This window comes from Oncorhynchus kisutch, linkage group LG15 (genome assembly GCF_002021735.2).
Source record: "Oncorhynchus kisutch isolate 150728-3 linkage group LG15, Okis_V2, whole genome shotgun sequence".
Taxonomy (NCBI): domain Eukaryota; kingdom Metazoa; phylum Chordata; class Actinopteri; order Salmoniformes; family Salmonidae; genus Oncorhynchus; species Oncorhynchus kisutch.
Genome location: NC_034188.2, coordinates 63232385 through 63244805, shown reverse-complemented (window position 1 = coordinate 63244805; position 12421 = coordinate 63232385). Strand labels below are relative to the sequence as shown.

At 46.2% G+C, this 12421-nt stretch overlaps 1 protein-coding gene across 2 annotated transcripts in view; it reads left to right on the top strand.

Annotated features, from left to right (window-relative positions):
• LOC109905654 (protein unc-119 homolog A) overlaps positions 1-11506 on the top strand; it is a 38390-nt gene extending 26884 nt beyond the window's left edge. Inside the window, exons 2-5 of one of the 2 annotated variants that reach the window (XM_031790771.1) lie at positions 2642-2755; positions 8625-8718; positions 9528-9700; positions 9989-11506. In XM_031790771.1, coding sequence (XP_031646631.1) covers positions 2642-2755; positions 8625-8718; positions 9528-9700; positions 9989-10101 — 494 coding nt within the window. In that variant the 3' untranslated portion in view covers positions 10102-11506. Of the gene's footprint in view, positions 1-2641; positions 2756-2819; positions 2887-8624; positions 8719-9527; positions 9701-9988 lie in introns of those variants that run through there. The other variant, XM_031790772.1, reaches the window with a different exon arrangement.
• Positions 11507-12421: the final 915 nt, after the last annotated feature.

Here is a 12421-nt window from a genome sequence, read left to right as displayed (position 1 = left end):
TGTTTCATGTATTATCCTTTCCACAGAGAGGGCTCTACACGGAACCAAAAAGGATTCTACCTGGAACCAAAAAGGGTTCATCTATGGGGACAGCCGAAGAACCCTTTTGGAACCCTTTTTTTCTAAGGGTGTGGGATCAGCGTACGGTACCCTCGACCCAAACCTTAGGTTATGTTGGCTGGCCCCCTGGTGTTGCCCTGGTGTTGTCGACAACATGCTCCAACCAACTGAGCTGTATTGGAACCATACGTGCTTGTCAGTGTTCTATTTCTGTCCTAATATTTTCCCTTCCACATATTCCAAACTGTGAGTTCTGTGAGAGGGCCTTATAGAAGTGTCTCATATTCCAAACTGTGAGTTCTGTGAGAGGGCCTTATAGAAGTGTCTCATATTCCAAACTGTGAGTTCTGTGAGAGGGCCTTATAGAAGTGTCTCATATTCCAAACTGTGAGTTCTGTGAGAGGGCCTTATAGAAGTGTCTCATATTCCAAACTGTGAGTTCTGTGAAAGGGCCTTATAGAAGTGTCTCATATTCCAAACTGTGAGTTCTGTGAGAGGGCCTTATAGAAGTGTCTCATATTCCAAACTGTGAGTTCTGCGAGAGGGCCTTATAGAAGTGTCTCATATTCCAAGCTGTCAGTTCTGTGAGAGGGCCTTATAGAAGTGTCTCATATTCCAAGCTGTCAGTTCTGTGAGAGGGCCTTATAGAAGTGTCTCATATTCCAAACTGTGAGTTCTGTGAGAGGGCCTTATAGAAGTGTCTCATATTCCAAGCTGTCAGTTCTGTGAGAGGGCCTTATAGAAGTGTCTCATATTCCAAGCTGTCAGTTTTGTGAAAGGGCCTTATAGAAGTATCTCATATTCCAAGCTGTCAGTTCTGTGAGAGGGCCTTATAGAAGTGTCTCATATTTCAAACTGTGAGTTCTGTGAAAGGGCCTTATAGAAGTATCTCATATTCTTAGCTGTCAGTTCTGTGAAAGGGCCTTATAGAAGTGTCTCATATTCCAAGCTGTCAGTTCTGTGAGAGGGCCTTATAGAAGTGTCTCATATTCCAAGCTGTCAGTTCTGTTAGTGTGACACAAAACACTGTGGTCCTGCATGTTATCACAGAGAGGTTCTGTGGTTATTGTCAGTGTCACATCTTGGCAGACTCAAGGATTAGAGGAGTAAAAATAGCTATTTCTGTCTCTGTGTTAGGTGAGGATCTGACAGGCTGGCCAGGTGGCTGGATGGGGCAGGGTCAGAAGAGCTGAATCAGTGTACACAAGGCTGTAACAACTGCATAATTGTCTTTTAACATAGATATTATTACTTGTAGTCCAGGTGTACCAAGTGTCACGTTCTGACCTTAGTTCCTTTGTTTTTGTCTGTGTTTTAGTATGGTCAGGGCGTGAGTTGGGGTGGGCAGTCTATGTTTGTTTTTCTATGTGGGTTTTTGAGTTCGGCCTAGTATGGTACTCAATCAGAGGCAGCTGTCAATTGTTGTCCCTGATTGAGAATCATACTTAGGCAGCCTGGGTATCACTTTTGGTTTGTGGGTGTTTGTTTCCGTGTGAGTGTTTGGGCCACACGGTACCATTTCAGTTTTGTAAATTCACGTTGTCATTTATTGTTTAGTGTTCTGAGTTTTAATTAAACATCATCACGAACACTTACCACGCTGCGCTTTGGTCCTCCTCTCTTTCTCCCGAAGATGATTGTTACACCAAGTTTCATGCTTTTACATTCCTTTATTTGATCAAAGTTACATTTTATATTAAACATTTCTGGTCTGGTTTGTATGCAAGAGGTTGACAATTGACAATTCTAGAATGTTCATGAACTTGAACAAATGTATCGTAAAAGTATCCCATAGTCTTTGTGGAACAACTGTTAATTCCTTTGATTTAAAGGTGTTCTGTAGAGTATGTTGCCCTCTTGTAGTAGCCCTTCTGTAGCCCCCCTGTATTCAGATTAAAAGGTGTTCTGTAGAGTATGTAGCCCCCCTGTATTCAGATTAAAAGGTGTTCTGTAGAGTATGTAGCCCCCCTGTATTCAGATTAAAAGGTGTTCTGTAGAGTATGTAGCCCCCCTGTATTCAGATTAAAAGGTGTTCTGTAGAGTATGTAGCCCTCCTGTATTCAGATTAAAAGGTGTTCTGTAGAGTATGTAGCCCCCCTGTATTCAGATTAAAAGGTGTTCTGTAGAGTATGTAGCCCTCCTGTATTCAGATGAAAAGGTGTTCTGTAGAGTATGTAGCCCTCCTGTATTCAGATTAAAAGGTGTTCTGTCGAGTATGTAGCCCTCCTGTATTCAGATAATAAGGTGTTCTGTAGAGTATGTAGCCCTCCTGTATTCAGATTAAAAGGTGTTCTGTAGAGCATGTAGCCCTCCTGTATTCAGATTAAAAGGTGTTCTGTGGAGTATGTAGCCCTCCTGTATTCAGATTAAAAGGTGTTCTGTAGAGCATGTAGCCCTCCTGTATTCAGATTAAAAGGTGTTCTGTGGAGTATGTAGCCCTCCTGTATTCAGATTAAAAGGTGTTCTGTAGAGTATGTAGCCCTCCTGTATTCAGATTAAAAGGTGCTCTGTAGAGTATGTAGCCCTCCTGTAGCCCTCCTGTATTCAGATTAAAAGGTGCTCTGTCTCCTTTCTGTTTCAGACTACCTATGTTCCCCAGAGGAGAACGTTCACATGATCGATTTCACACGGTTCAAGATCCGAGACATGGAGACAGGGACGGTTCTGTTTGAGATCACCAAGCCCCCTGTACCAGGTATGTGCTATGTCGAAACTATCATATTATACAGTACAGATATTAGATACATGTCCATCATTATAATGTATTTAATCAAGACATGGAGACAGGGACGGTGCTGTTTGAGATCACCAAGCCCCCTGTACCAGGTATGTGCTATGTCGAAACTATCATATTATACAGTACAGATATTAGATACTGTCCATCATTATTGTAACGGCGTTCTTCGTTTGTTGAAGGAGAGTCGGACCGAAATGCAGCGTAGTGGTGTCTTTAATGAAGAAAAACGGAACGATACATGAAATAACTAATAAATACAAAAACAACAAACGGAACGTGAAACCTAATACAGCCTATCTGGTGAACACTACACAGAGACAGGAACAATCACCCAAGAAATACAAAGTGAAACTCAGGCTACCTAAATACGGTTCCCCATCAGAGACAACAAGAATCACCTGACTCTGATCGAGAACCGCCTCAGGCAGCCCAAACCTAACTAGATACACCCCTAATCATTAGCAATCCCAATCCTATAAAACCCCAATACGAAACACAACATGTAAACCCATGTCACACCCTGGCCTGACCAAAATATATAACGAAAACACAAAACACTATGACCAAGGCGTGACAGAACCCCCCCCCCCAAGGTGCGGACTCCCGGACGCACCTCAAAACCATAGGGAGGGTCCGGGTGGGCGTCTGTCCATGGTGGCGGCTCCGGCTCGGGACGTGGACCCCACTTCATTAATGTCCTAGTTCCTCCCCTTCGCGTCCTGGGATAATCCACCCTCGCCACCGACCATTGCCTAATAGTCCTCACCCAGAACCCCACTGAACTGAGGAGCAGCTTGTGACTGAGGGGCAGCTCGGGACTGAGGGGCAGCTCGGGACTGAGGGGCAGCTCGGGACTGAGGGGCAGCTCGGGACTGAGGGGCAGCTCGGAACTGAGGGGGCAGCTCGGAACTGAGGGGCAGCTCGGAACTGAGGGGCAGCTCGGAACTGAGGGGCAGCTCGGAACTGAGGGGCAGCCCGGAACTGAGGGGCAGCCCGGAACTGAGAGGAAGCCCAGTACTGAGAGGAAGCCCAGTACTGAGATGAAGCTCAGGTAGGTAGTAGGCTCCGGTAGATCCTGGCTGGCTGGCGGATCTGGAAGATTCAGGTTGACTAGCAGATCTGGAAGATTCTGGTTGACTAGCAGATCTGGAAGATTCTGGTTGACTAGTAGATCTGGAAGATTCTGGTTGACTAGCAGATCTGGAAGATTCTGGTTGACTAGCAGATCTGGAAGAGACTGGTTGACAGGCTGATCTGGGAGAGTCTGGCTGACTGGCGGATCTGGAAGAGTCTGGCTGACTGGCGGATCTGGAAGAGTCTGGCTGACTGGCAGATCCTGGCCGACTGGCACTACTGGCAGATCCTGGCCGACTGGCACTTCTGGCGGATCCTGGCTGACTGGCACTTCTGGCGGATCCTGGCAGACTGGTGGATCCTGGCTGACTGGTGGATCTAACTGATCCTGACAGACTGGCGACGCTGGGCAGACTGGCGACTCTGGGCAGACTGGCGACGCTGGGCAGACTGGCGACGGTGGGCAGACTGGCGACTCTGGGCAGACTGGCGGTGCTGGGCAGACTGGCGATGCTGGGCAGACTGGGGGCACTGGCGGCGCTGGGCAGACTGGCGGCACTGGCGGCGCTGGGCAGACTGGCGGCGCTGGGCAGACTGGCGGCACTGGCTGCTCCATATAGGCTGACAGCTCTGGCGGCTCCGTGCTGACTGGCAGCTCCTTGCAGACTGGCAGCTCCTTGCAGACTGGCAGCTCCTTACAGACTGACAGCTCCTTGCAGACTGACAGCTCCGTGCAGACTGACAGCTCCTTGCAGACTGACAGCTCCTTGCAGACTGACAGCTCCTTGCAGACTGGCAGCTCCTTGCAGACTGACAGCTCGGGCTGCTTCATGCAGACTGACATCTCTGGCTGCTCCATGCAGACTGACATCTCTGGCTGCTCCATGCAGACTGACAGCTCTGGCTGCTCCATGCAGGCTGGCAGCTCTGGCTTCTCCATGCAGGCTGGCAGCTCCAGCTGCTCCATGCAGACTGACAGCTCTGGCTGCTCCATGCAGGCTGACAGCTCTGGTGGCTTCTTACAGACTGACCGCTCTGGCTGCTCCATATAGGCTGGCAGCTCTGTCTGCGCTGAACAGGCGGGAGACTCCGGCAGCGCAGGAGAGGAGAAAGGCTCTAGCTGCGCTAAACAGGCGGGAGACTCCAGCAGCGCAGGAGAGGAGAAAAGCGCTGGCTGCGCTGAACAGGCGAGAGACTCCGGCAGCGCAGGAAAGGTGAAAGGCTCCGACAGCGCTGAACAGGCGGGAGACTCCGACAGCGCAGGAGAGGCGAGGCGCACTGTAGGCCTGATGCGTGGTGCTGGAACTGGTGGTACTGGATCGAGGACACGCACAGGAAGCCTGGTGCGGGGAGCTGCTACCGGAGGACTGGAGTGTGGAGGTGGCACAGGATGGGCTAGACCGTGAAGGCGTACTGGAGATCTTGAGAGCAGTGTTGGCACAGGACGTGCAAGGCTAGGGATGCGCACAGGAGGCCTGGTGCGTGAGGCTGGCACCAACTTCACCAGCCGACTAACACGCACCTCAGGACGAGTATGGAGCGCTAACCCAGGTGCCATCAAATCCCCAACACGTTCCGTCGGGCGAATCTCATGCAAAAAGCACCAACACAGCAACTCCCTCATTTCTCTCTCCTCCAATTTCCCCATTAACTCCTTCACAGTCTCTGTTTCGCTCACCTCCAACACCGGCTCTGGTTCTGGTCTCCTCCTTGGCTCCTCACGATAAACAGGGAGAGTTGGCTCAGGTCTATCTCCTGACTCAGCCACTCTCCATCTGAGCCCCCCCCCAATACATTTTTGGGGCTGCTTTTCGGTTTTTGCTCCGTGTCGCCGTGCTGCTTCCTCATACCAGCGCCTCTCCGCTTTTCTCGCCTCGATTTCCTCATTGGGGCGGCGATATTCACCAGGCTGAGCCCAGGGTCCTTTACCGTCCAGTTCTTCTTCCCATGTCCATTTCTCCAGGTGGTGCAGGCTCTCCCACTGCAGCTGCTCTTCACGATTAACCGGGAGAGTTGGCTCAGGTCTGACTCCTGACTCAGCCACTCTCTCTCTGAGCCCTCCCCCAATAAATATTTGGGGGTTACTTTCGGTTTTCGCTCTGCGCCGCCGTGTTTTCCTTTTCGACTCCATTCGCCTATAGCCCTCTTCACACTGCTCCAGCGAATCCCAGGCGGGCTCCTGCACTCTCTCTGGGTCGGCCGCCCACCTGTCGATTTCTTCCCACGTCGTATACTCCATGCCATTGCTGTCCATAACGTCCTCCCTTCGCTGCTGCCTGTTAACACGCTGCTCGGTCCGAGTGTGGTGGGTGATTCTGTAACGGCGTTCTTCGTTTGTTGAAGGAGAGTCGGACCGAAATGCAGCGTAGTGGTTACTCATGTCTTTAATGAAGAAAAACGGAACGATACATGAAATAACTAATAAATACAAAAACAACAAACGGAACGTGAAACCTAATTACAGCCTATCTGGTGAACACTACACAGAGACAGGAACAATCACCCACGAAATACAAAGCGAAACTCAGGCTACCTAAATACGGTTCCCCATCAGAGACAACAAGAATCACCTGACTCTGATCGAGAACCGCCTCAGGCAGCCCAAACCTAACTAGACACACCCCTAATCATTAGCAATCCCAATCCTATAAAACTCCAATACGAAACACAACACGTAAACCCATGTCACACCCTGGCCTGACCAAAATATATAACGAAAACACAAAACACTATGACCAAGGCGTGACAATTATAATGTATTTAATCAAGACATGGAGACAGGGACGGTGCTGTTTGAGATCACCAAGCCCCCAGCACCAGGTCAGTATTATGTACACGACCGTTCAAAACGCTACAAAACACTACAATAGTCATTTACAGCATTAGCAATGTCTACACTGTATTTCTGATTTGATGTTATTTTAATGGACAAAAAATGTGCTTTTCTTTCAAAAACAAGGACATTTCTTAGTGACCCCAAACTTTTGAACGGTAGTGTATAACCGTTAGTATTTGTGTCCCCTAACATATTCATAGATACATGTTAACATATTCTCTATTATTAGACCCTAGGATATATGACTTGTGGCACTAAACTATAGGTCATAGCCTCTGATGACGAATAGGTTTTAAGACCTACAGTATGTGTGAGCAGTACATACAGTTGAAGTCGCAGGTTTACATACACTTAGGTTGGAGTCATTAAAACTAGTTTTTCAACCACTCCACAAATTTCTTGTTAACAAACTATAGTTTTGTCAAGTCGGTTAGGACATCTACTTTGTGCAATTCACTGTATCACAATTCCAGTGGGTCAGAAGTTTACATACACTAAGTTGACTGTGCCTTTAAACAGCTTGGAAAATTCCAGAAAATGATGTCATGGCTTTAGAAGCTTCTGATAGGCTAATTGACATCATTTGAGTCAATTGGAGGTGCACCTGTGGATGTATTTCAAGGCCTACCTTCAAACTCAGTGCCTCTTTGCTTGACATCATGGGACAATCAAAAGAAATCAGCTAAGACCTCAGAAAAAGAGACGAACGTACTTTTGTGCGAGAAGTGCAAATCAATCCCAGAACAACAGCAAAGGACCTTGTGAAGATGCTGGAGGAAACAGGGACAAAATTATCTATATCCACAGTAAAACAAGTCCTATATCAACATAACCTGAAAAGCTGCTCAGCAAGGGGAGAAGCCACTGCTCCAAAACCGCCATAAAAAGCCTGACTACGGTTTGCAACAGCACATAGGAACAAAGATTGTACTTTTTGGAGAAATGTCCTCTGGTCTAATGAAACAAAAATAGAACTGTTTGGCCATAATGACCATCGTTATGTTTGGAGGAAAAAGGGAGAGGCTTGCATGCCGAAGAACACCATCCCAACCGTGAAGCACGGGGTGGCAGCATCATGTTGTGGGGGTGCTTTGCTGCAGGAGGGACTGGTGCACTTCACAAAATAGATGGCATCATAAGGGAGGAAAATTATGTAGATATATTTAAGCAACATCTCAAGACATCAGTTAAAGCTTGTTCGCAAATGGGTCCTCCAAATGGACAATGACCCCAAGCATACTTCCAAAGTTGTGGCAAAATGGCTTAAGGACAGCAAAGTCAAGGTATTGGAGTGGCCATCACAAAGCCTTGACCTCGATCCTATAGAAAATTTGTGGGCAGAACTGAAAAAGCGTGTGCGAGCAAGGAGGCCTAGAAACCTGACACGGTTACACCAGCTCTGTCAAGAGGAATGGGCCAAAATTCACCCAACTTATTGTGGGAAGCTTGTGGAAGGCTACCTGAAATGTTTGACCCACATTAAACAATTTAATGGCATTGCTACCAAATACTAATTGAGTATATGTACACATTCTGACTCACTGCGAATGTGATGAAGGAAATAAAAGCTGAAATAAATCCTTCTCTCTACTATTATTCTAACATTTCACATTCTTAAAATAAAGTGGTGACTGAGCTAACTGAGCTAAGACAGGGAATTTTTACTAGGATTAAATGTCAGGAATTGTGAAAAACTGAGTTTAAATGTATTTGGCTAAGGTGTATGTTAATTTCCGACTTCAACCTCTGGGTTAACTAGGCCCAGTCAGTAATATGCATGATTCATGAATGAATTGCTAGGTCGCCATTGAGAAGGTGTTATTTCGCTGCGTGAGTTGATCATCTAAGGCTCTGAGAGAGGCCGCGCTTCAAAACAGCAGGCTTGTTAACGCGGTATCTTTTGTGACACTGTGGCAGCGGGCGAAAAGAAGGACTTGGACCCCAACGGAGGCCGCTTCGTCCGTTACCAGTTCACCCCCGCCTTCCTGCAGCTGCGCCAGGTCGGAGCCACGTAAGTCAGAGCTAAGATGGCCGCCAGGGTGTGTGGGTGTGTAAGAATGGTGGTGCGGTGGACACTCAGTGCCCTGCTGCTCTACGAAGAGGAGACAGATGGGGAGGGCTATTCTCGGAGAGTGAGAGGAGGTGAGAGTGTGTGCATGCCTACGTGCTTGCATGCGTGTTTGTGAGTGACAGATACCAAGGAGCCAGGAAGGCCGTACAGTTGAGGGCAGAGAGAAAGAGAGGGAGAGAGAGAAAGAGAGAGGGAGAGAGAGAAAGAGAGGGAGAAAAAAGAAGGCAGAGAGGGAGAAAGAGAGAGAGAGACCGAGAGATGAGGAAAATGACATTCGGGCCAGTTGTTATTAATTACTGCAGTGGGCTAAATCTTGGTAGTCTTAAACAAATCTACTTTGAAACCAAAGTATACACCTCACACACATGGTTATGGGCTTAAAAAAAGAAGACACCTGTAATATTTCAGATATAAAGTTGAAATGTTTGTAGTTTGCATCCCAATACTACACTTTATGTAGATCATAGAAGACTGAAATATAACAAAGTTGTTTGACATAGAATCACCAGAAGTTCGACTGTTTAAAATAATCTTTATTAATTAGGAAATTCTGAAAAATATGAATAACATTCCAGCCATGAGGTCAGTGTTTCATTGGACTGCAGGAAAGGGCTACAGAATGGGGGCAGATGAGGAGACATGGAATTATACTTCCGTTCTGCATCAAACTATGACAAACTAATGATGTGTGTAAGTGTGCTTCCAAGAGTTTATCGGATCTCTCTGTCCCCCTGTCCTCTCTGACACAGTGTGGAGTTCACAGTGGGAGACATGCCCATCAACAACTTCAGGATGATTGAGAGGCACTACTTCAGAGAGCAGCTCCTCAAGAGCTTTGATTTTGAGTTTGGTTTCTGTATGCCCAGCAGCAAGAACACCTGTGAACACATCTATGAGTTCCCCCCTCTGTCAGAGGACATCAGTGAGTATAGACACTCATAGAAACAGAGACACAGACATAGCACGCATGCATGCATTTCCTGTACCCATACCAGACAGTCCGACACACACACACACACACATACACACACACACACACACACACACACACACACACACACACACACACACACACACACACACACACACACACACACACACACACACACACACGTTCACTCAAACACACACACACACGCATTCACTCAAACACACACACTTACACAAGCACACACACACTGATGTGTCCTTGCTCTCCCTTCTTCCTCAGTGCGTGAGATGATCCTGCACCCATACAAAACGCAGTCCGACAGCTTCTACTTTGTGGACAACAAGCTGGTGATGCACAACAAGGCAGACTACTCCTACAGTGGGAGTCCATAGGACCACAGGACCCTCCTAGACACCTAGACCCATCCCAACTCCAACTCAATCCCACCCCCCCATGGGACCACGGACAGACAGACAGACGAACGTGCTGACAGATGACGAATGGAGAGATGTATGGACGGACTGACAGGTCACAAGCAACAGGGCTGATGGACAGCCTCTCACACTCTCCGCAGCTTTATTTCTCCAACCAGAATTCCCCCATTGCTTGTTATCGCCTCAATTGCAATCCCCTACTCCAAGTCTCTTGCAATGACCTCTCAACTTATGTTTCTGTGTCTGATAGAGAGTGTTGTAGATGTGTACACAGTCTAGCATACATAAACACACACAGACCTTCGCTATGGGACACGTCTGATGTGGCCTGATCTAGACCAAATAAAAGCACAACAAGTACAGTATGTAAGGGCCAGTAACAATGAATGAGATTGAATGTCTAGTCAGCGTTTTCTGAAGGGCTCAGTCAATCTACTAAAGAGAAAAAGAGAGCAGGAAAGAGAGAAAAGGGAGAGACAGAAAAAATTGAGAGAGAGAGAAAGAGAGATAGAGAGAGGGTCTGCTTATCTGCCCTTCATCTCATTAACATTAAGCTATTTAAACAATAGAGACAGACAGACAGACCCGCCAGTTGTCGATCGCAGGACCAAGTGACACAGACACACAATTCTCTGACATTCTCAAACCATGTATTCTAGTCGAGCAAGCAGAACCTATATATTTCTACTAGGGTTCAGCAACTTTTTTTTACTCTTAAAGAAAGTCAAAAAAAGTTTATTGAATTTCTAATAAATAGCCATTAGCTCTGAATGACTCGATGTCCCTGATAGGAATAGTACTACTGTTTGATGAAGTTCTTTGTCGATCACCATTCCACTAGAAACCAGTCGAATGCCATTAGGGTACAGTAAGTCGTAGAATGGGACAGGTACTCTTTTACAGTGAATGTGTCGTATTTAGGGTTGTAAAATTCTAGCTTTCCCCAAATTCCCTGGTTTTCCAGAAGTCCCGTTTGGAGGATTCCTGCGTTTCTTATTCCAACCTGATTCTCGGAATCTTCCAACCTGGATTTCCGGAAAACTTGGGAATTTTAGGAAAGTTCGTAGAATTTTGCAATCCTAGTCGTGTTTATTTCCGTATACTCATAGTTTTATGTTCCAAAGTATTTTTTTAAATATCCACTTTGAGGAGTTAAAAGTAGGTGAAGGATAGTCATATAGGAATTCAAAACCAGATATTCATTTTGATATCCAGCACATACTATTTAGTCTCAAGTGATCTGCAGATTTATTTAAAATAAATGTGGTTTTTGTAAATTAAAACAAAAAATAGTGTAAAGTTTAGATGGTTGAAATGCCACTTTGAGAAATAAATATATGTGATTTTTTGGGAAGTCTTGAAATGCGTCTTGTGGTCTTTATTCACTTGATAGGAAGATGATGATATGTGGGAATAGCCAATCACAGTGCATTCGGAAATGATTCAAGACCCCTTGACTTTTTCCACATTTTGTTACGTTACAGCCTTATTCTAAAATGGATTCAATAGTTTTTTTCCCTCATCAATTTACACGCTATAACCCATAATGACAAAGCAAAAACAGGTTTTTAGAAATGTTTGCAAATATTTAAAAAATATTTAAGTATTTACGTAAGTATTCAGACCCTTTACTCAGTACTTTGTTGAAGCACCTTTGGCATCGATCACAGCCTCGAGTCTTCTTGGATATGATGCTTCAAGCTTGGCACACCTGTATTTGGGGAGTTTCTCCCATTCTTCTCTGTAGATACTCTCAAGCTCTGTCAGGTTGGATGGGGAGCGTCGCTGCACAGCTATTTTCAGGTCTCTCCAACGCGTTCAAGTCCGGGCTCTGGCTAGGCCACTCAAGGACATTCAGAGACTTGTCCCGAAGCCACTCCTGAGTTGTCTTGGCTGTGTGCTTAGGGTTGTTGTCCTGTTAGAAGGCAAACCTTCACCCCAGTCTGAGGTCCTGAGCACTCTGGAGCAGGTTTTCTTCAAGGATCTATTCAAGGATCTCTGTACTTTGCTCCGTTCATCTTTCCCTTGATCCTGACTAGTCTCTCAGCCCCTGCTGCTAAAAAAACGTCCCCACAGCGTGATGCTGCCACCACCATGCTTCACTGAGGTATTTCTGTTTTGAATTTTAATAAACCAAATATAAACTGTTTTCACTTTATCATTATGGGATATTGTGTGTAGATTGATGAGGAAAATGTTTTATTTAATCCATTTTAGAATAAGGCTGTAACGTAACAAAATGTGGAAAACGTCAAGGGGTCTGAATACTTTCCGAATG